The sequence below is a fragment of the Gossypium raimondii genome, chromosome 11, assembly GCF_025698545.1.
Source record: "Gossypium raimondii isolate GPD5lz chromosome 11, ASM2569854v1, whole genome shotgun sequence".
Lineage (NCBI taxonomy): Eukaryota > Viridiplantae > Streptophyta > Magnoliopsida > Malvales > Malvaceae > Gossypium > Gossypium raimondii.
The window spans coordinates 57,370,614-57,391,201 of NC_068575.1; the positions used below are offsets into that span (position 1 = coordinate 57,370,614).

A 20,588-nucleotide genomic window follows, 5' to 3' on the forward strand; every position below is an offset into this window, starting at 1 on the left:
TTTATTGTGATGATTTAACAGTCAATCAACGTTCAACAACTAAAATTAATTGTAGAGCTTTATTTTAGCCAAAGACAAATGCAAGATTTAAAAAAAAATCAAGTAATTCTTCGTGTGGTCTCCGTATGAAAAAGAATTTCTATAAATACCTATTAAGCGTTAGATGTTAAAATGCACCCATCCAACGGCCACCAATACACACATGAATCGCTCTATGAAAAACAGCGAAAGCAGACGGTAATTTGCGTCCTCTTATTTCTTCCGGTCCGCGGCAGCATCTTCATCTCCCCTTACCCTTAAAAGAACAGGTTAGCTATTTATTTTGAACCTAAAAAACAAACAAGAAAAAGGAAAAAAAAAGCCTATATATGTTTTAATTGGTTCAGTTTTCTGGGATTTTGTTGTTTTCTATTTTCATCCTTTATTTTTGAAGGGTTTCCCATTTCCTAGCATTCGAAGCTTAGTTTATAATTTTTATTGTATTTAGAAGATTCATGGAATATAAGCATGAGAATTAAAAGACTAGCAGATAATTTATTTGACAGGATTGAGAAAATAAAATGGAATAAGAGCCTGTTAGTGGAGGTAAAGAAATGGCCGACTCATATGTGGCATTGGAGGAGGAAGGTGATGGTTGTTGTGTGGTTGAAGAGAACGAGAATCCCATGGTTTTATATGACTTTAGAAAGGAGGATGAACATTTGAATCTCGAGTTTTCTCAACATGTAGTTGGTGGGGTAGTAGAGCCTACGTTAGATATGGAGTTTATTTCGGAGGATGATGCTAGGAATTTTTACAATGCATACGCTAAGCAGACGGGTTTTAGTATACGTATGAATTCTTATTATCGATCAAAGAAAGATAATTTGATTATATCTAGAGAATTTTGTTGTTCCAAAGAAGGGTTTCGTCGGGATAAACATTCTAGAAAAACTGATTCAGGAGACGATACAAAGAGGAGACGTGCTCGGCCTATTACAAGGGAGGGTTGCAAGGCTTTAATGACTGTCAGGAAACGGGAGAATGGAAAGTGGTATGTAGCTAAGTTAGAGAAAAATCATAACCATGAGCTTGTGATTCCGGCAATGAGGCATTTCCTTCGGTCGCATAAGGAAGAGGATGATCCAAAGAAAAGTTTGAATGGCACTATTGGTTCCATGGGAGTGGGTTTGAATGCTTCTGTAAATGTGTCGCCCGAAGACTATAACAGTTTTGGTAAATTGGGATTTGCTGCACAGAATAATGTTAACTTTATCAGAAGAGGAAGATTAAGCAATTTTGGGGTAGATGCTCAAAGTTTGCTGGCATTCGTTAAGGTTATGCAAACTAGTGATCCTGCATTTTATTATGCTATTCAGGTTGATGATGAAGATCGTCTAAGAAGTGTTTTTTGGGTAGACACAAGATCAAGAATTGCTTATAATTGTTTCTCCGATGTTATATCTTTTGACACCACTTACCAAGTGAATCAATATAAAATGCCATTCGCACCTTTCATTGGAGTAAATCATCATAGACAGTCAGTGTTGTTTGGTTGTGCGTTATTAGCAGATGAAACTGAATCTACATTCATCTGGCTTTTCACGACTTGGCTTGAGGCAATGTCTGGGCGTCAACCAGGCCTAATTATGACCGATTATGATTCTGCCATTAGTAGAGCAGTTGAAAGTGTTTTCCCGAAGTCGAGGCATCGGTATTGCAAGCGGCACATCCTGAGCAAAATTCCGAAGGAAATAGGGCATGTATTTAGTTCTCTCCCAAAGACTTTTCAAGTGGAGTTCGAGAAATGCATTAACAATAGTGAGACACCTGAAGAATTTGAATCTGCTTGGCAGTTGCTCCTTGATAAGTGCAGTCTTAGAGGAAATGAATGGCTTCAATCCCTTTATAATGATCGCAAGTTATGGGTATCAACCTATGTGAGGGACACATTCTTTGCTGGCATGTATTCGATCCAGCCAAGCAAAAGTGTTAGCTCTCTATTTGATGGCTATGTAAATGCCGGGACTGCCTTACAAGATTTAGCAGAGCAGTATGAACGGGCTCTTGATGGTCGGTATGAGAAGGAAGTGAGAGCAGAATTTGAAACTTTTTACACTAAACCAGTTCTGAAAACACCACTTCCTATGGAAAAACAAGCGGCAGAAGTTTATACGAGAAAGTTGTTCTTGGTTTTCCAGGATGAAATTTATGAATCTCTTGTTCTTGCTGTGAAATCAAGTCTAGATGATGGATTATCAAAGACATTTGAGGTAGCAAGATTTGATGAAGAACATAAAGTTTATCGGGTAGGAATAAATATAGCTGATCAGATTGCTAGTTGTAGTTGCAAGATGTTCGAGTTTGAAGGGATCCTTTGCAGACATGTAATCGCCGTGTTCAAAGCAACTAATATCTTCCTGCTTCCTCAACATTATATTCTAAAGCGATGGACTAAAAATGCAAAGGAGGAGGCCAAGTTCGATGCATTACCATCTGTTGAGATACATGACAATTCTCGGAAGGGGAAGAAACAGTACAATCTTTTGTACCAGGAAGCCATAAAGTGTGCAGAAGAGGGGATGGCATCTGATCACAGTTTCAATGTAGCATTGAATGCCTTGAGGGAGGCTAGAATTAAAATTGTTAGTGCTAAGAAAAACGCAATCAATGTTCAGAAACTTGAGACTGCGTCCAGCACCCACTATACGGATGATAAAACCACATAGATTGTTCATCGCAATTAATCACTCCTGCAGATCATCAGCAAGATAAAATGAGAGATTCCTGAGCAGAAAAATATGCATCAAAACTGTTATCAAGCAGAGCACTAACTCTTAAGTGCCTTGGACATGAAAGTCATCATTACTAGTGGTTGAAGGATGCAAGAGGAAGCGCTTCGATGGTTAATATGGAAAGACTTGATTTATTATAAAAACCCAACACAATCCCTGGTATCAAATGAAGATGCAGTAAATAGTTTGCAGTGATTTTATATTCTGAATCAAAGAGATAATGTCAAAGTTGTAAATAATTTGCCTTAATCAACTTCATTTTTGTCTTTGATTATGTTGAGATTTGAGATATTAAACTAAATTGTGTTTCTTGATTATTAATTAATAAAACATGTTCTTAAAGAAGAAACGAATGTGAGATTAGCTAAAGGTGCTAGGATTAGGTATGATGGTTATGGATGGGTTGAATCGTGAATAAGTTGTTTGTTTATTATATTCACAACTATATAAGAATTGGGTGATAGTTGAATTGATAATAATCAAATAGATTTAGGTTCTAAAATAAAATTTTTCAATTTCTTTTGATTTATTATATAAAAGATAAAAATATTCTCGTACAAGTATAACTTAATTTGTATATGAAAGAATATTTTATTATATATATTATAATTAGAATCAACTATAATTAATTCAATGCGAAACATAATTCAACTTGAATAAATTTTGAAAAAGAATATGTGTAATTTATATATATAAATTCGGATGTGAGCCCGAAGTGTGTTGAGGAGGGATATGGGTAGTTTTATATATTGTATAAAAAAATCGAGTTATTTAAAAAAAATCGAATGTAAGTACTCAATTTTTTATTTTAAAAGATAACTTATAAGTTATAATATTAATATTTACGTAGAGGTTTAATTTCTTATTGTACTCTCACTACTTTCACTTCTATGCCGATTCCTTTATGAAGATCTTGAAATATTAATTACTATATATAGAAGCATAAATTTCCAGACAAAGAAAAGGGTGTAGTTCTAGCAGAAAAACCATACTTAATGAATGGGCAATCTCTGGTCTTGTCCAAAGGCAAACAATGCAAGTCTCTCTTAAAGCACTACATTGCCGCTAAATCCCTCACCGAAACGACCCAACTCCATGCCTTAATCATAACGTCAGGCCTCCTTAGCCCCCATCTCTGCTCAGACCTTTCTTGTTCATATGCTTGTTGCGGCCACATCGACACTGCTCGCAAACTGTTCGATGAAATACCTCATCCAACCTTGTTTCCATATAACATGATGTTGAAAATGTACACAAAGAATGGGTTCTATTTGGAAACACTAAATTTGTTTCTTGAGATGGTTAACTTGGGGAAATGCATGGCAGATAATTATACGTACCCTTTTGTTTTTAAGGCTATCGGGGAAGAGAAGTTGGTTGATTTCGGTAGGGTAGTTCATGGGAGAGTTTTGATGGGTGGTTTTGAAAAGGACAGTTTTGTGATGAATTCTTTGTTGGCAATGTATATGAATTGCGGGAAGAAAGAGGAAGGAGGGAAAGTTTTTGATTCTATGTTGAAGCCTAATGTGGTTTCATGGAATTCGATGATTAGTGGGTACTTCAAAAATGGACGCGCCAAGGAAGCTTTGGAAATTTTTAATAAGATGGTGGATGATGAGGTGGTCGTGGATTGTGCTACTGTTGTTTCGGTTTTGCCTGTTTGTGGATTTTTGAAGGAATTGGAGGTTGGGAGAAGGGTTCATGAGTTGGTGAAAGAGAAGGGTTGGGAGAAGGAAGTAGTAGTGAGGAATGCGTTAGTGGATATGTTCGCAAAATGTGGGAGTATGGAGGAAGCAAGGTTGGTTTTTGATGGAATGGTTCAAAGGGATGTGGTGACTTGGACTTCTTTGATCAATGTGTATATTTCGAATGGTGATTTAAGAGCTGCATTGAGACTTTGTTTCTTGATGGTGCTTGAAGGTGTGAAACCTAATTCGGTTACCCTTGCATCTCTTCTTTCGGCTTGTGGGGAGTCGAACAATTTAATGGATGGTAGGTGTCTGCATGGTTGGGCAATAAGGCAAAAACTTGAGGCTGATGTTATGGTGGAGACTTCATTGATCGATATGTATGCTAAATGCAATCGATTTGACCTTAGCTTCCAAGTTTTCAAGAGAACTTCAAAAAGGAAAACGGTTCCATGGAATGCAATTCTCGCCGGTTGCATTCATAATAGGCTTGGAAATGAAGCAATAAAACTTTTCAAAGAAATGCTGATAGAAGGGATGAAACCTGATGGTGCTACCTTGAAGAGTTTTCTACCTGCATATGCCATCCATGCAGATTTACAGCAAGCAATGAACATGCATTCTTATTTGGTAAGGTCTGGATTATTGTCAAACAGTGAAATTGCCACCGCGGTGGTTGATATATATTCAAAATGCGGCCATTTAGAATCTGCTTACAAGATCTTTAGTGGGATACCTGACAAGAAAAAGGACATTTATCTGTGGAGTGTAATAATAGCTGGTTTTGGAGCACATGGACATGGTGAGATAGCTGTTTCGCTTTTCAAAGAGATGGTTCGAGCCGGGGTAAAGCCTAATGAAGTTACTTTCACTTCTGTGCTGCATGCTTGCAGCCATGCTGGTTTGGTGGATGAGGGTTTGGATTTGTTTAAATTCATGCTTATAAACCACCAAATAAGTCCGGCAGATGATCATTATACTTGCATTGTTGACCTTCTTGGCCGTTCTGGTAGACTGGATGAGGCTTATGATATCATTAGAACAATGCCGTACACACCTAGTCATGCCGTTTGGGGTGCATTGCTTGGTGCTTGTGTAATACACGAGAATGCTGAGTTGGGGGAGAAAGCTGCAAAGTGGCTTTTCGAACTGGAGCCAGAGAACACCGGGAATTATGTATTGATGGCAAAAATTTATTCTGCAGTTGGGAGGTGGAAAGATGCAGAAAATATGAGACGTATAATAAATGACATTGGATTGCGGAAAGCACCAGCTCACAGTTTGATTCAGGTCAGAAATATGTGAAAGTTTGTACAAGGATAATTATTTTGAATGACTAAAATCCTCAGCTTGAATTTAGACTCATGAATTGGAAGCTCATATCCTATGCCAAAAGGTCATTGTTTAAATTATGCAATTAAGAAATATCACGTGGAAGCCTTTTTTTTTTTTTCAGTCCAAAATGGAGGCGAAACTTAATCAGGAAAATCCAGTAATCTATGTTGCTCGGGCTCAGATAGAAGTGTTGGATATAGATACGTAATATATTTATAGGTTTCTAAAAGGTCATGGTCATATTCATGTACTCGTGTCCAAAAGATGTTTTGAACATGAGCATCGGACATGATAAATTTGCATTCATCCGTATGTTGTTTCAGTATATATTTTAGTTGTGTTATTGGGAATCAAGTATGAGTGTCAAATGCAAATATGTTTATTATGATTTTGTTTTTCAAGTATTTTGATGTATTAGAAAGTTATATCCTATGCTTATGTTTGAAAATATTAAGTTCAAAACCATTTTCTTAAATATCAAGTATGTTTCGAACCCAAGATGTTTAATATTATTAATCTTGATTCAATATATTTTTATTAATATTTATTTATTTTTAAATTTAAAATCCACTACTCACATTTAAAATTTAAAATCATTTATCTCTTACTTACAGCTTAATAGAATTAGATTCAATTTCTTTTCAGTTGACATATAGAAAAAGTTGGTATCACTAAGTTGGCAAAAAAAAATCTAATTTTTTTATTATATAAGATATTTTTTAAAGTAAAATTAAGAAAATAACACCCACATATAATAAAATGTCTCTAAATTTAGCTCATAAACTAAACTAAGGAGAAAAACTTCTAAATTTAGCACTAAAGATTGTTGCTTTACTCCCTTTTCAGAGGTCAAACTCATCCCCACATTTCTCTCACTTGACTCCTCAAAATCAAAATGAAAAATCAATTTCTCTTTCTTTTCTTTTTCATTTTCATTTTCAAAATTATTCCCTTGATGAATCATTTTCTTAAAAATATTAATAATTATTTTCATAAAAAATATATTAATTTATATTCCTAAAGAAAATAGATTTTGATGAATTGATTCACCAACGCAAAATCTCTATTGGAACCAAAAGGAAAAAGGAAAAGGGAAAAAAAAACCTATTTTCTAAGGGGAAAAAGAACAATACTTCCTCTTTGTTTTTCGTTTATTTTTTTTATTCTTATCCTTTCCTTCTTGATCCAATGGGAAAGCAAAATCTAACAATGGTTAAGATTCAATAATTAAAATCCAGATTTCAATAATATCTAAGTATGATTCTTAAAAGTCCAATGCATTGGATATCTTTGTTAGAGGAACCAACAAAGAAAGGGAGAGTTTAAAAGAAAACCCAGATCAAGAAATCAAAGCTTGAATCAGGAGGCAAAGAAGAAGAAAAGGGTTGGATCTGATGGTGGTTGGGGTTGGATTGGGTGTGAAGAGGATTATTAAAGAGAAAGACTGTGAAGTAGCAGCAGCTGGTTTTGATAACATTAAGAAAGACGATGTGTTTTTGGATAGAGTAGAGAAGAATTGTTTATATGTGGTGAGGCTGCATAGAGAAGGATGCAGCTTCACATCTCGCCTAGCATGAGAAGCATAACGATATCAAGCAACAATGGGTTTACTGACTTAATGAAGATCAAAGTGGCAGCTAGACATATTTCATATAGGACCCTTTTCCATACCATTCTCATCGTCGCATTCTTGTTGCCTTTTGTCTTCATTCTTACTGCTCTTGTTACCCTTGAAGGTGCCAACAAGTGCTCCTCATTTGGTATCCTTTCCTTTAATCTCCTGTTTCTTTTTTCTTTTCTTTTTGATCTTGATTAGGTTTCATTTGGTTTTTCTTTATGCATTTGATGGGATAGGAGCTGATTTGATGGGCTTTCTTTTGTTATCACTCTCGGATGTTATCTGTTTGGCTTTTCTTGGGATCTTAATTATCCGATTCTTACTGTCTTCATGTGTATTTGATTATGCATTTGACATTGGTTCATGTCAATCTAATTTAGCGTGTGTATGAAGCTAATTGGATACTGACTACTGAGTTGGTTCTTTTGATATATTCATGTCTTCTTAGTTTAGTCGATATGCTAGACCTTTTATTTCTTGGAATTATCTTGATCCCTATTTGTTGACGTGGGCGGTCTTGCTTTTATTTCATTTGGCTGATATCGTTGATGCTTCGATTTATGGGATTCCTACCAGCCTGATTTAGTGTGTGGATGGAGCTAAGTCGTTAATCTGTTGGTTGATTTTAGATTACTCATGGATTAGGAAATGTGGGTTAGTATTTTGCAGTGTATGTTGATGATAAATTTGTATACTTTAGTGCTGAAAGAAAAGGTTGTTTGTCAATAAGATCCACATATAATTGTTAATGAGTTTCTTGGACTTAACTTTACTGGTTGATCTGTATCTTAGGTTAGTGCAGTTGATTTGTTAATAAAAAATGTCTTGGATATCTGATTAATGAATCGGATAAATTATGCAGATAGTTCTGAAAGTTCAAAAGCATTTTATTGCTTTGTGGTCTCAATATATATCAATACTTTTCAAATGTTTATAATTCAGTTGGAGTTGCATTCCAGGTTAACAGTGAAGCTTTTTCTTGAATTCTTATTTGTTCTTCTTTTTTGTTTTATCACTATATGAATTCTTTTCCGGTTGATTTACACAAATTAGCATCAGTGAAATTCTAGGTTTTAAACATTTTATTTCTTTGGAATAGGTCAACTTTGGACTAGATTGTAAAAGAAAAGGTTTATTTATCTATTTAACCTTTAAATTTCTTGAGCACCTATTTTCTTGATGGAAAGACCTTGGAAATTGTTCAGAACTGGTTAATCCAAACTTATATAATAATGTCCTCATTGATATTTGAAATTGATTGCTTATAACTCGAGGTTTTTATTTTTTTATTTTTTTAATTCGTGTTATTTGATTTTTCTGGTCATTTCATTTTAGTGTTTATATCAATAAAATTTGACTATGATCATTTAAGAACTTGGTCAGCCTTTCTTGTTGGATTCGTAGTTATCTAACTAGATCAGTATAGCGTTTTACTGTTTATAATGTTGTCTTTGAGTCCATGAGTTCTCATCTTGTTCTACTATGCCCAGATTGTTTTGGTAGGCGGTTCGGACCGAGGTTTCTAGGGAGAGTTGATGATTCAGGAGTAAGTATCCCATTCTCTGCATACAAGAACTGCTTTTTTTGGGGGGATTTTTCGTATGGTCAACAATTTGTTGTTGCTTTTAACTTGAGTTGTACTTTATGGTGATAATGATGGTTCCGCAGAAACTAGTTAGGGACTTTTATAAGATCTTCAATCAAGTAATCACTGAGGAAATCCCTGATGGTCTAAAGCTTCCAGATTCATTTAGTCAACTTGTTGCTGAACTGAAGAACAACCAGTACGATGCAAAGACCTTTGCATTCTCGTTAAGAGCAATGGTATTGTCATGCTACATAAAGATAGTTACTTTGAATTTACTTTATTCTTCTTTGGTATGTATTAACATGTTGAGGGTTTATAGATTCATTATGGATTCTAAGTTTCTCATATTGTTTAAGCTTGGTAAATTTTCTAATTAGTCCTTTTTTTTACACAGATGGAGAAACTTGAAAGGGAAATTAGGGAATCTAAAGTTTCAGAGCTGATGAATAGGCACTTTGCTGCAAGTTCTATTCCAAAAGGCATCCATTGTTTTTCTTTGCGTTTAACTGATGAATACTCTTCCAATGCTTATGCGCGCAGACAACTACCTTCTCCTGAGCTCCTCCCTGTGCTTTCTAACAACTCTTACCATCACTTTGTCTTGTCTACGGACAACATACTAGCTGCATCGGTAGTTGTTACTTCTGTTGTCCGGTCATCACTAGAACCTGAAAAGGTCGTCTTCCATGTCATCACTGACAAGAAAACTTATGCGGGTATGCATTCTTGGTTTGCACTAAATCCCGTAGCATCTATCATAGTTGAAGTGAAAGGCATTCACCAGTTTGATTGGTTAACTAGAGAGAATGTTCCAGTGCTTGAAGCTATAGAGAGCCATCATGACTTCAGAAATTACTATCATGGCAATCATATTGCAGGGGCAAATCTCTCTAATACTACTCCTCAATCATTCGCTTCAAAATTGCAGGCTAGAAGTCCAAAGTACATATCCTTACTCAACCATCTTAGGATATATTTACCTGAGGTAATTAGATGTGGCTATAACAATTTCTTTCTTATCCTACATGGACAATTTCATCTTTCCTCCTAAAACATCTGTTCTGATTGTTTGTTTTGAACAGCTCTTTCCAGACCTTGACAAAGTAGTTTTTTTAGATGACGATGTTGTGATTCAGCGTGATTTGTCTCCACTTTGGGAGATTGATCTACAAGGAAAGGTTAATGGAGCTATAGAAACCTGTAAAGGTGAAGACGAGTGGGTGATGTCAAAATATTTCAAAAACTACTTCAATTTTTCTCATCCCCTTATAGCTAAGCATTTGGATCCTGATGAATGTGCATGGGCTTATGGAATGAATATATTTGATCTACGTGCTTGGAGAAAAACAAATATAAGAGAAACATATCATTTCTGGCTGAAAGAGGTAACTTATCACTTACCGAGCTTATCGACTATCTCCATAATTTAACCTTTCCCTTTCCTTCTGGACATTACTCATGATGGCTATCAATGTTGATTTATTTTGGGTACTGGAAATACAATATCTACTTAGTTGCAAGAGGGTTCTGATCTTTCCACATTTTGTAAGGGCATTGTTTCTATTATAATAAATTCCATTCGATTTTAAATACTGGTTTCTATTATTATACGTTGACTGGTATTTGGTTTCTTATAGTCAATTTTGTTTTACCGATTTACTCTGATTCTTGGTTTCTTTGTGACAGAACCTGAAGTCAAACTTGACCATGTGGAAACTTGGAACTCTACCTCCTGCTTTGATTGCATTTAAAGGCCGTGTTCATCCAATTGACCCATCATGGCATATGCTTGGCTTGGGGTATCAGCGTAAGACCAACATCGAGAATGTCAAAAGAGCTGCAGTTATTCATTACAATGGCCAGTCAAAACCGTGGTTGGAGATTGGCTTTGACCATCTTCGGCCGTTTTGGACCAAGTATGTCAACTACTCCAATGATTTTGTTAGGAATTGCCACATTTTGGAATCGTAGTTAAAAGCGACCAGAGGACTTTAAGAAAAACGATAGACTTAGAAGAGATGCTGGCAAGCCGAGTGTCGTAAGTTTTATTGCAGCCTGAAAGTTCTCTCGAGGTTTATTTAAGAAGGTGAGATTAAAAATTGACCAAGAAGGTGATGACTTTTTACAACAGGATTTACCCTCATCAATCTTAGAACTTTTTTTAGGAAGGACTTGCATTATTAGCTTGGGTACGAAATTCGTTCTATCAGTTCATAACATAGCAAGCAATGTTTTGTTTTTTTGGAGCCGGAAAAGGATTCTGATGTTACTCTTCCTGCAAAGTTATTGGCTTAATGCATATGTCGGAATAAGGTGCAAAATACACAAAGATTATAGAATGCTTCCACTGATTCGTTGATGTGGAAAGAGAATGGCTTAGGCAAGTTATTTGGCGAGGCAGGCTCCCACTGTCCCACATCATCCTAGACTATTTTTCCCTTCCATATCTAAAAAAAAAAAAAAAATCTTTTATTGGTTTCATTTTTTTTTCTAAGCTTTGATTTTAAATATCTTGTTGATTTTAGAATTAGATCATAGAGAATTCTTTATTACAGCGCTCCCATGAGCTGGGGTTTGTTTTTAGGTTATTTATATGTATATAGTTCAGGAGAAATGTCTACAACGTTGTGCATAAAAATTCTTTTCTTGTTCTTTTCCATGACATAACACCATGTTGCTTCATTACACCTATGTAACTATAACTAAACATGATACGAAAAATGGCATGTTTTGATAAATTAATAATTAATTTAACTCTCAATCAAATATACTAATCAATTAAACCCTTGTCCTTTTAACACCAATGAGAAATTTAGAATTTTCGATTTTAAAAATTATAGATTTAATAAAAATTATAAAAAAATAGAATTTTAAAAATTATGTGCCAATGATTAAAAATAATAAATATTCATTTATAAAAAACAAAATGATTAAAATTTATAAAAGAAGAAAAGATGTTTGTTTTAGTTTAAAAAATAATTATTTTAAGTAACTTAATTAAAGTTAATTTAAGTTGGAGAAGATATTAGATATAGATGAGTCATGAGTGTATAATAATATTTTATTATACTGGTGCCTAAAACTATACTTTTAACATCATCTTAATATAATTTATTCTCTAATAATATTTTATTATCGTTTTAATCACCAATATTTTTCTTTTTAATATTTTCTAAAGAAATTACCCACCTAAAAGAAGGGAAAGAAAAAAAAAACTTTTTTTTTTCATTTTTCACGTGGAAATAATAAATGAATAACAAGATGATCAAACATCAAAATCCAACGGTTACAAGGTTACATGCAAAAACGTAGGTTTAGAGTTGACTCTTTTGTTTTTTGAAAAAAGAGAGGGTGAATTTTGTCCATTTCTATAGCTTTACGAGATCAAGGCAAGAATGGAAGCATTGACCATAGATTTAGAAAACTCCGAAACAGCCTCGTTTGTAGAGATTTATTATTATTTGATCTCTTCTTCTTTCTCTTTCTCGCTTTATTGATTTGATCTAATAGTGTTGTAATTATATCAATCAAAGCAGCCCAATCGGCTTTTCTTGTTCTTCTTTTTCTTCAAAGCTTCGACTTTCCAGCCAACAACAACCGACCCAGATCAGTTTTGGAATCAAGTAAGATAACCCAGCAAATTTTGTCTCTGCTTTAAGTATTTATTCGGTTTTGGAGTGACCAAGTTCTGGATTTTGGCTGGTTTTTTTTTCTCTATTTGCTTTACTTTTAATATTGGTGGATGATTACTTATTTTAATGTGTTTATAACTTGAACTGTTCTGTTCTTTCTCTTTCTTTCTTTTTCTTTTTTATATATTTTGGAGTAGATTAGATTCTATTTTTGGATTTACCCATTTTTTATTACATTTTTGAAACGGTTATTCAAATCTATACTCCTAAATTTGCTTCCTTTTATAGTTCGCCTGCATATATGTTTCTAACTTATCCGAGTGAAGTAATTTTTTTTTTAACTTGGTATAGTAGTTTTGGAATCAAAGAAGGGTTGCAAATGCTGGGGTTCTAATCTCGAACATGTTGAATACCACCTTTTGGTGTCTTTACAGCATACCAGATTGAGGTTTTTGTTTGCAGTAAAAGGAGAAAGGCCAAGTAAAGATCTTGGGGTGTTTGAATTTTTAAATTTAAGGTTTCTGGAGATGGCTGTTGTTCAAGATCAGTTGGAGATCAAGTTTAGGTTGACTGATGGATCAGATATTGGTCCTAAAACCTTTCCTGCTGCTACCAGTGTTGCAACCTTGAAGGAAAGTGTTCTTGCTCAATGGCCTAAAGGTTAGTTTAAAGTTTGATTAAATCCACAAATGTATTTATTTCATTCTTCCATATAGTTTGAACTAGAAAGATGGGGTCATGGTATTGATTTTCAATGTATATTCAATTTGTTTGTATTGCTGGTTGAATATTCAAATATGGAAACTATGCAGGAAAATAGAATCATATGCTTTACTTCCTTCAGAATTAGGATAAAAATTCAATGCAGAGAAGCTAGAATCTGTTCTTTGATCAGTAAACTTTATTAGAAATGATAATTTCTTACTGCTGTATGAAATGCTTAATAATGAAATATAACATGCTACCAAATACGAACAAAGAATAGTTCGGGCCTTTTCCCGCTATAAGATGAATAGCAAGGTTTAACTTTTTCTTTTTCTTACAAACTTGTTTCATTTCATGAGTATCAGTTTGTCACTGAATATTTCTCTTTCTTATCACTTAAACCAACATCTCGTACTGATTTTTGGTTTGCTTCATTGCATCATTGGTGTTTCTACTGGTAATGTATGTCTGTGTTGGATGCCGGACTTTCCAACTTTGTTGAGTGATGAACATATGACTTGAGGCTCTTTTGTTGACAGTTCATAATTGAATTGCAAGCTGAGATAATCTTACTGAATTTTAAAGACTTATGCTGGTATATCGCAGTTCTGTTCGTTGATCCTGCTTTTCCATCCAGCATTCTCTCTCTTTCTCGATTCTTACTCTTAGGTGCTTTGCAACTTTTGTACATTGTCGGCTTATTGAGCTACAGTTACTTGGTCCAACTGACAGCGTAGTTTGAGCTAAATTCTATCATCTAGCTCTTCTTTTACCTTGCATTTCGCTTATCCAATGTCATACAAGATAGCATGTGGGAAGTCTTAGAATTTTTTTTTTCTGATTGAATGCCATTGAAATTTCTATTTATTCTCTTTTCAAATTCTGGTATATGACGAGCCTTCTCTGCTCTTTATTTTGCTTCAATCGTGTTAAAGTTGTTCCGAGCATGTAATCATACTAGTTTAGTTTTGTGCAGAGAAGGAGAATGGTCCAAGGACAGTGAAAGATGTCAAGTTAATTAGTGCAGGAAAAATATTGGAGAACAACAAAACACTGGGGGAGTGCCAGAGCCCTCTTTGTGATATTCCCGGTGGGTTGACGACGATGCACGTTGTTGTTCAACCTCCTTCGGAGAAAGGTACAATTATAATCCGCGGAGTTCCAAAAATCATAATCTGAACTTTTTCTTGTAATGTTTGCATTGCTCCACTTTAGGCAGATTTTAGCCATACATTACCAGCTACCAACTCGTGTTGCCCGTCTCCAAACTTAAATCCTTCTCAGTTGATGCTTTTTCCCCCCTAATTAATATTTATATCTTTCTTTATCGAGCAGAAAAGAAGACAACAAATCAAGCAAAGCAGAATAAATGTGTTTGCGTCATATTATAATCCACAGCTCAATAATGGGATTACATCATTTTGAGGTGGTTTTTTTTCAATTGACTGTTTCTTTCATAGCTAACATAAACCCTTTTGTTTTTGAACTAAGTTCCATTGGAAATTTTTCTGCAGATGAAAAGCACTTGAACTGGTATAGAAAATCAAGTTGGGGACTTTTCCGATTGATGAAGGCGGTCGACATCAGGCAGATTTTATCATATAGGTCATGTTTTTTTTCCTTCTCTTCTGGTTTATGTCTCATTTGTTTAGCCAATCACCATCCATCCTCTTCATTCACTTCTTTCGTTTACATTAATTAGACTTTGCTATGAAGTTATTGAATCTCAGATTTTGTGTCCAAATTCATCTTCCGTTGTACAATATTGTTTTCTATCGTGTAATCGAATTCATATTGGCAGCCATACTTTTACCAATTATAAAGATTCATGGTGGCTCATAGTTTATATTACAGTTGCATATATATTGATGTTTTATAACTTGCTGGTGAAAATATAAATAACCTTCATTTTACTTGTATTTACAGGATTGACATGAAAAATAACACTAGATTTATAGCACACACTCATATTTCCTTATCTGATTTCTAACTATTTTCCTTTTGTTCTTTTTGGAGCCTAAACCCTTTTGCAAATGGAACCAGTATTTCAGCCTGCCTTTTTTGCATTTAATTTTGATTCAACAGTACTCAAAGAAGGGAATCCAGAACTCTACTTTTTGATGTCTTAAAATTGTAAACATGTTGGACAAGTGTGAAATGGTATGCGGTAATGTATAAGCTTAGATATATAAGTTCATGCGGATTAAGGAGGCTGATATCATCGTTTCCGACCAGAGACTGTCTTCTTAACGGCACCGACAGACACTAAAAATTGATCGAGGGATGATAACGTCTTCATATCATCTGGTGGAAAGTAACTGGCTGCCTTCCCCATAAGTGATGTGAAGAGTAGAGAAAGTGAAGGCCGAGTCACATAACGCTCACCTAAAAGTTCATCAAGAAACACAAATGCAGCTAATAGTTCGGCCCGGCCTGCTTTGATTGGACCTGCGAAATGTGCAGGGATTATCCTCTTGAATTTCCAGTCCCTTGCAATGCCATCGATCCAATCCCGAACCTGAATTTTTGAGAAGCATGAAAGATGGTTAAAATAATTTTACCCTAAATCAATTGCTTCGATGGAAACATACACAACAAATAGGCCAGGGATTCTTCACAATGAAATGATCTCTTGGGGTTTATGCAGTAAGAAAATCAGTGTCCCAAATATATATTGTTTTATATGACACAGTCAGCAAAGGGAATATGTCCGACATGCGTATATTTCGTTTATTTGAGCTTTTTCATGTATTTGGAGAGTCATATCTTTATACGCATATTTACACATGCCTAAGACACAGACATGGATATAGGTATTTCAAGTAAAATAAAAGGTTTACATGGTTCTTACCTTTTCTGGAACTTTGCTGAAGACTAGTGTCTTTACGATTGGAGAAACAATTAACTTCTGAGACATCTGAGCAAAACTAGCATTTGGTTCCAAAAGATTCGAGGGACCGAGGAATAGTATCTGTAGAACCATTCTTTCCCACCCTGTGCCATGCATTAGTCTCGTTCAGTTTCTTACATGAACATATTCAAGTTACATCAATCTATTTGACACGAAAATCTAACCTTTCTGACGGTTTATTTCGTTGTCAACAACTGGTTCATCAAGAACTTTCTTCCCTTTGCTAAGAATCTTCACTGCCAATCCATTTTTTGCTGATTCTAGGAGGTACTCTTTGTTGATACACTCTGGCGGCTTTTTGGGAACATATATGACAGCATCTGTAACCAGAAGCGTTCTAGACTGTTTATGATAGAAAGCGACTTCTACATATGGTCCAATCCCTGAAATGGTTCAAGGAAATCGAGTTCGAACTTTGTACATCTTTAGATATATAGTTGAAGGCAGCTCATATTCAACTTTACTTACCAACTTCTGGGGAGCTTAGAACTTTTTGTTCAATTTCATTTGCCCATGGAGTAGATGGATCCTCGTTTTGCAGGATTTTGGCACGAAAAATCCCGAAAAATTCGAGGGGTAAATTTAAGGGCCAACTCCACTGCCTAGGTGCCACCCAAACTTGAGCCTTGGGAAATTTTCTAGAAAATGGGCCCACAAAAATCTTGTGCTCATAAGCAAATGTAGGCAGGACAATGTATTCTACTGGAGCTCCTAATTCCTTCACAAGCTGGAAAGGTAACAAGCAAATCCCTTGTTAGATGACGCATTACGAATTCTTAAAGAATAGAAATACTCGATGCATAGTTTAGAAATAGAGAGGAAAACTGAACCTCGATGCACTCCTTGGTTGGGGCAATAGGTGCATGGACCCATAGTCCCCCAGATTTGAGTTTGATAACTGTCATTCGAATGTTTGTTGACACACTGCTGAACCCTAAAGCTTGCTCTTGTTCGAACAGCCATATTGAGCCTTTCACAGCCTAACAAAGACATGGGGCAAAGTTGAAGGGCACAATTTCAATCTCTAATGACCTGACCAGAGCCCAGATATTCAATTAATTAAACTTCAAAAAATCACATTTGATTAATGAAGAAAAAACTGACCTCAGTCCTAGTAGTGCGCCTGTTAAGAAAAGGGCCAAGAGGAAAAGGAAAGCCAGTGATATTAAAGTAAAATCTGTCAGCGGAGCCACCACTGTCGCTTCCAGCTACGGTGGTTGTAGCACCAGAACCAGCTGAAGCAACCACCAAGCCGAAATTACAATCTTTTTTCTGGCTTTTCCTTGGTTTCAACTGTAAAGAAAAGGAGTTGCCAACGAAACTCTTATTGGTATCTCTTAATGAAATCGGACTCTGAAAAACAGTTGATTTTGGAGAAGACACAGCAACGAGTGCCACCATTTTTTCCCCCCCTTTTTCTGGAATCTTTGTTTAGTTAATTTGGCAGTTTTTAACTTAAAAAAACAACAACAGCCAGAAAGTTCTTGCAAGGGGGAGTAGGCAAGATCCCAAGGTTGTAATTACAGGACATGCTTCTGACACGTGGAGGTTCATTCTCCTACTTGGATTATATATATTATATGAGGATGGGAAAATTAACGAAACTTGAGTACCATTCAAGTTTAGACTCGGATTGATGGCTCATATTATTAAATAATAAATTTATTTTTAAATGTAACAAATATTATTTAAATAATAAAAGCAGACTGATCTGTTGGATCCAATTTTTGTAAGAATTAGATTACAACTTAGCACAATTCATGTACAGGATTATTGAAGTTCAATGTATTAGAATTGGAGACATGCAAATCTAACAAGCCCCGCAAACTATTTTTAATCACAACATGCTCACCAATACCCCATTGCTTTCATCCAAAACAAGCATATTGTTGTAGTAACAAACAGTCTTTTAACTGTCCAAGTACATAAGTAGTTATGCTTTCTAAAAGACTTTACATAACTACTTCAACTGTATACTAAGAAACTGCCATAAAACTCGGGCACTGGAAAGTCGTCAACTGGAGATGCATCATGCTACAGGTGCAATGCTCGCTGAATACGAAACCGCTACTGTCTCAAGTGATGATCTCTTTCACAAGCCAGTCTAAACTCGGGTATGCAAAGTACAAAATGAGAAACGAAGGGAGAGCAAATAGAATGGTAATAAGTATGTACAGGGCCAAGATGGCCGCACTGGCGGGGATTGCGTACAGGATGATTAAGAGAAATATTATGACTAATGGGAACTTGGCTGTCAGATGTATGAAGAACGCCAGAGATTGCCGAAGGGAAGAATATATTCTTTCCGAATTGGAGTAATTAATGAGATGAGTATGATTGTAGTTTGATCTTGATGACTCGGGATGAGGCGGATACTGTCCCCTGCTGTGGTTACTCTGAGCCACTTGGTTTCCCGATGCTGAATTATTGTTCGATGACCATTCAGGCTGATGATCTTCACAGAAGGAAGAATGAGACTTCAGTCTATCACCATTCATGCTCTCAACCATCCAAAGTAAAAAATAGTTCTTCCGAGGGAACTTGAGATTTCCCCGATAAACCAGACGAAACGACAAGAGATTGCACCATGGGCAGGAAACGAAAAGCGGAAGTTGAATTGGTAGAGTCGGAAATTTCACGACAGCCGATTGAAGTCCTAGAATGCAGTTTTTACAAAGGGTATGACCACACCATAAAACATAGGGCACATTTTCTACGATGTTGAAAGATTCACAGCATATCGGGCATTCTAAACACTCATCCCTGCTAATTACAGAAGGGCCTTCATCATCTGAACATTCTAACGCAGCATGAGTTTGCTTTAGAAAAACATTTTTCCGCCCAACAGTTCCGGCTACACAATTGGACGCAAAACTCCACATGATTTTCTAGTGGCAGAAACTGAATCTCCGATAACTAGAACATAATTGCAAATCCAATAAGGTCCATCTGCCAAGTATAAATACCAAGTGTGCTGAGTGCCAAAAGACAACCCGAAAGGAGAACTAAGAAGTATGAATAATAGGCACTTTAGGCAGCTAAGACTTCAGTAAGCATTTCTATGTCAAACAGCATGCAGCAATTAACAATTTACCAGTATAACAATCCTTTTTTAATTAACCCACCATTAATATGCATATTACAATACAAATCAAAAGGGAGAACACTACGAGAGTGTTATCTATCTTTCTAATTTCAAGTTTAAATTTGTACTAATTATTCTTTATGACAGACAAACAAGAAACTAAAATTCACAGTGGTTATTAAGCACCAAAGTGAAAATTTTACACAAGGCGGGATGATCATTTGCCTTCTAAGTAGAAAGCAAGCCTAATTCGACAAAGTATGCTTTAGTTCTTATCCAAGAAAAGAGAAGACTACTTGACATAAAGAAATGTCCTTTAAACCATCTATTCTCAAGCTCTAGGCACTAGTTTTACAGAAGCAGGCTTGCAAATTTAACTTGATTCAATCAAGTTCAAATTTCAACTTAACAAAGCTTGGACAAGGCAAACCAAGCTATCATACAACTTCATTTTGCATCAAATACTTAGATACCAAAAACCCAAAGTTCGGCTCACTTGGTTCATCTATCTAGTAGGGAATAATTTGTACAAGAAAAAATAATAGTAAATACCCAATTCCACAAATCATCTTAAATCAGAAAAAGAACGAAAGACAACCAAAATGAATATACCTCCTCCAAAATCATATCATTTCATTTCAAAGCTACTATTAACAATTGAATATATATTATATATATTAAACGAATCAAGTACAAGTTAAAGCGCTAATTGATATATTAAACAAAATGAAATCAAAGAACACAGAAAGGAAAACACTTTAAATAATCATATAACATAAAAGCCAGAAAGAAACAAAAAGATTTTTTTTTTTTAAATGTTATTAGTTTGCAAACAACCCAGCAATGAACTCACACAAAACATACCCGGAAGTATGATCTTTACATTTAAAAGCATATTTTTAACAGAAAATTGAAAAAAAAAAAGGCTTCAAATAATGATCTTACAGAGTATGTACCTTGATTCGATGATAACAAAAAAAAAAGTTTCAAAGCTCTCGTTTTCTCTCTGCGTTCACTAATTTTCCCTCTGACTGCTACAAGTAGAAATTTAAAAGGTAAAATAAAGTGGACTTTAATTTGTGTGGCCAAAAACCTGTGTTCGTAAAAAGAAAAGGAAAAATCAAGATTCAAGCTCGAAAATTCTAAGGTGGGCTCTTAAAAAAGAGGTAAAATGAGCTTATGAGAAGCTCCAAAAAGGGGGGAAAACAGCCATTAGATTAACAACTATTACATCATAACTGTTGAAAAAATA

At 35.2% G+C, this 20,588-nt stretch overlaps 6 protein-coding genes across 12 annotated transcripts; 4 read left to right on the forward strand and 2 right to left on the reverse strand.

Moving 5' to 3' along the window:
* Positions 1 to 170: 170 nt before the first annotated feature.
* LOC105802496 (protein FAR1-RELATED SEQUENCE 5-like) lies at positions 171 to 3,075 on the forward strand. 2 transcript variants are annotated; one of them, XM_052623002.1, is made up of 2 exons: positions 171 to 308; positions 530 to 3,075. In XM_052623002.1, exon 2 carries the CDS (start codon positions 594 to 596, stop codon positions 2,706 to 2,708), a length of 2,115 nt encoding a protein of 704 aa, XP_052478962.1. In that variant the 5' UTR covers positions 171 to 308; positions 530 to 593; the 3' UTR covers positions 2,709 to 3,075. The 2 variants fall into 2 exon arrangements, with proteins under 2 accessions (XP_052478962.1, XP_052478963.1); XM_052623003.1 differs by having other exon boundaries at positions 176 to 308; positions 546 to 3,075.
* Positions 3,076 to 3,459: 384 nt separating this feature from the next.
* On the forward strand, positions 3,460 to 6,198 carry LOC105802495 (pentatricopeptide repeat-containing protein At5g39350). The gene is made up of 2 exons (XM_012634173.2): positions 3,460 to 5,752; positions 5,919 to 6,198. Exons 1-2 carry the CDS (start codon positions 3,770 to 3,772, stop codon positions 6,003 to 6,005), a joined length of 2,070 nt encoding a protein of 689 aa, XP_012489627.1. The 5' UTR covers positions 3,460 to 3,769; the 3' UTR covers positions 6,006 to 6,198.
* Positions 6,199 to 6,832: 634 nt separating this feature from the next.
* LOC105802494 (probable galacturonosyltransferase 13) lies at positions 6,833 to 11,662 on the forward strand. 2 transcript variants are annotated; one of them, XM_012634171.2, is made up of 6 exons: positions 6,833 to 7,557; positions 8,906 to 8,961; positions 9,084 to 9,239; positions 9,398 to 9,988; positions 10,086 to 10,388; positions 10,690 to 11,662. In XM_012634171.2, exons 1-6 carry the CDS (start codon positions 7,347 to 7,349, stop codon positions 10,972 to 10,974), a joined length of 1,602 nt encoding a protein of 533 aa, XP_012489625.1. In that variant the 5' UTR covers positions 6,833 to 7,346; the 3' UTR covers positions 10,975 to 11,662. The 2 variants fall into 2 exon arrangements, with proteins under 2 accessions (XP_012489625.1, XP_012489626.1); XM_012634172.2 differs by having other exon boundaries at positions 6,833 to 7,533.
* Positions 11,663 to 12,329: 667 nt separating this feature from the next.
* On the forward strand, positions 12,330 to 15,186 carry LOC105802492 (membrane-anchored ubiquitin-fold protein 2). Of its 3 annotated transcripts, none has more exons than XM_012634168.2 (5): positions 12,330 to 12,626; positions 12,987 to 13,295; positions 14,317 to 14,478; positions 14,676 to 14,766; positions 14,855 to 15,186. In XM_012634168.2, the coding sequence occupies exons 2-4, from the start codon at positions 13,163 to 13,165 to the stop codon at positions 14,729 to 14,731; spliced, it is 351 nt and encodes a 116-aa protein (XP_012489622.1). In that variant the 5' UTR covers positions 12,330 to 12,626; positions 12,987 to 13,162; the 3' UTR covers positions 14,732 to 14,766; positions 14,855 to 15,186. The 3 variants fall into 3 exon arrangements, with proteins under 3 accessions (XP_012489622.1, XP_012489623.1, XP_012489624.1); XM_012634169.2 differs by having other exon boundaries at positions 12,990 to 13,295; XM_012634170.2 differs by having other exon boundaries at positions 13,070 to 13,295.
* Positions 15,187 to 15,438: 252 nt separating this feature from the next.
* LOC105802488 (uncharacterized) lies at positions 15,439 to 17,726 on the reverse strand. Its single transcript, XM_012634162.2, has 6 exons — positions 17,356 to 17,726; positions 17,082 to 17,231; positions 16,720 to 16,978; positions 16,416 to 16,634; positions 16,192 to 16,334; positions 15,439 to 15,858 (listed from the first exon to the last, which is right to left on the reverse strand). The coding sequence occupies exons 1-6, from the start codon at positions 17,650 to 17,652 to the stop codon at positions 15,559 to 15,561; spliced, it is 1,368 nt and encodes a 455-aa protein (XP_012489616.1). The 5' UTR covers positions 17,653 to 17,726; the 3' UTR covers positions 15,439 to 15,558.
* Positions 17,727 to 18,081: 355 nt separating this feature from the next.
* Positions 18,082 to 20,520, reverse strand: LOC105802491 (uncharacterized). Of its 3 annotated transcripts, none has more exons than XM_012634167.2 (2): positions 20,293 to 20,520; positions 18,082 to 19,225 (listed from the first exon to the last, which is right to left on the reverse strand). In XM_012634167.2, the coding sequence occupies exon 2, from the start codon at positions 19,131 to 19,133 to the stop codon at positions 18,327 to 18,329; it is 807 nt and encodes a 268-aa protein (XP_012489621.1). In that variant the 5' UTR covers positions 19,134 to 19,225; positions 20,293 to 20,520; the 3' UTR covers positions 18,082 to 18,326. The 3 variants fall into 3 exon arrangements, with proteins under 3 accessions (XP_012489621.1, XP_012489620.1, XP_012489619.1); XM_012634166.2 differs by having other exon boundaries at positions 18,082 to 19,200; positions 20,282 to 20,520; XM_012634165.2 differs by having other exon boundaries at positions 18,082 to 19,200; positions 20,293 to 20,519.
* Positions 20,521 to 20,588: the final 68 nt, after the last annotated feature.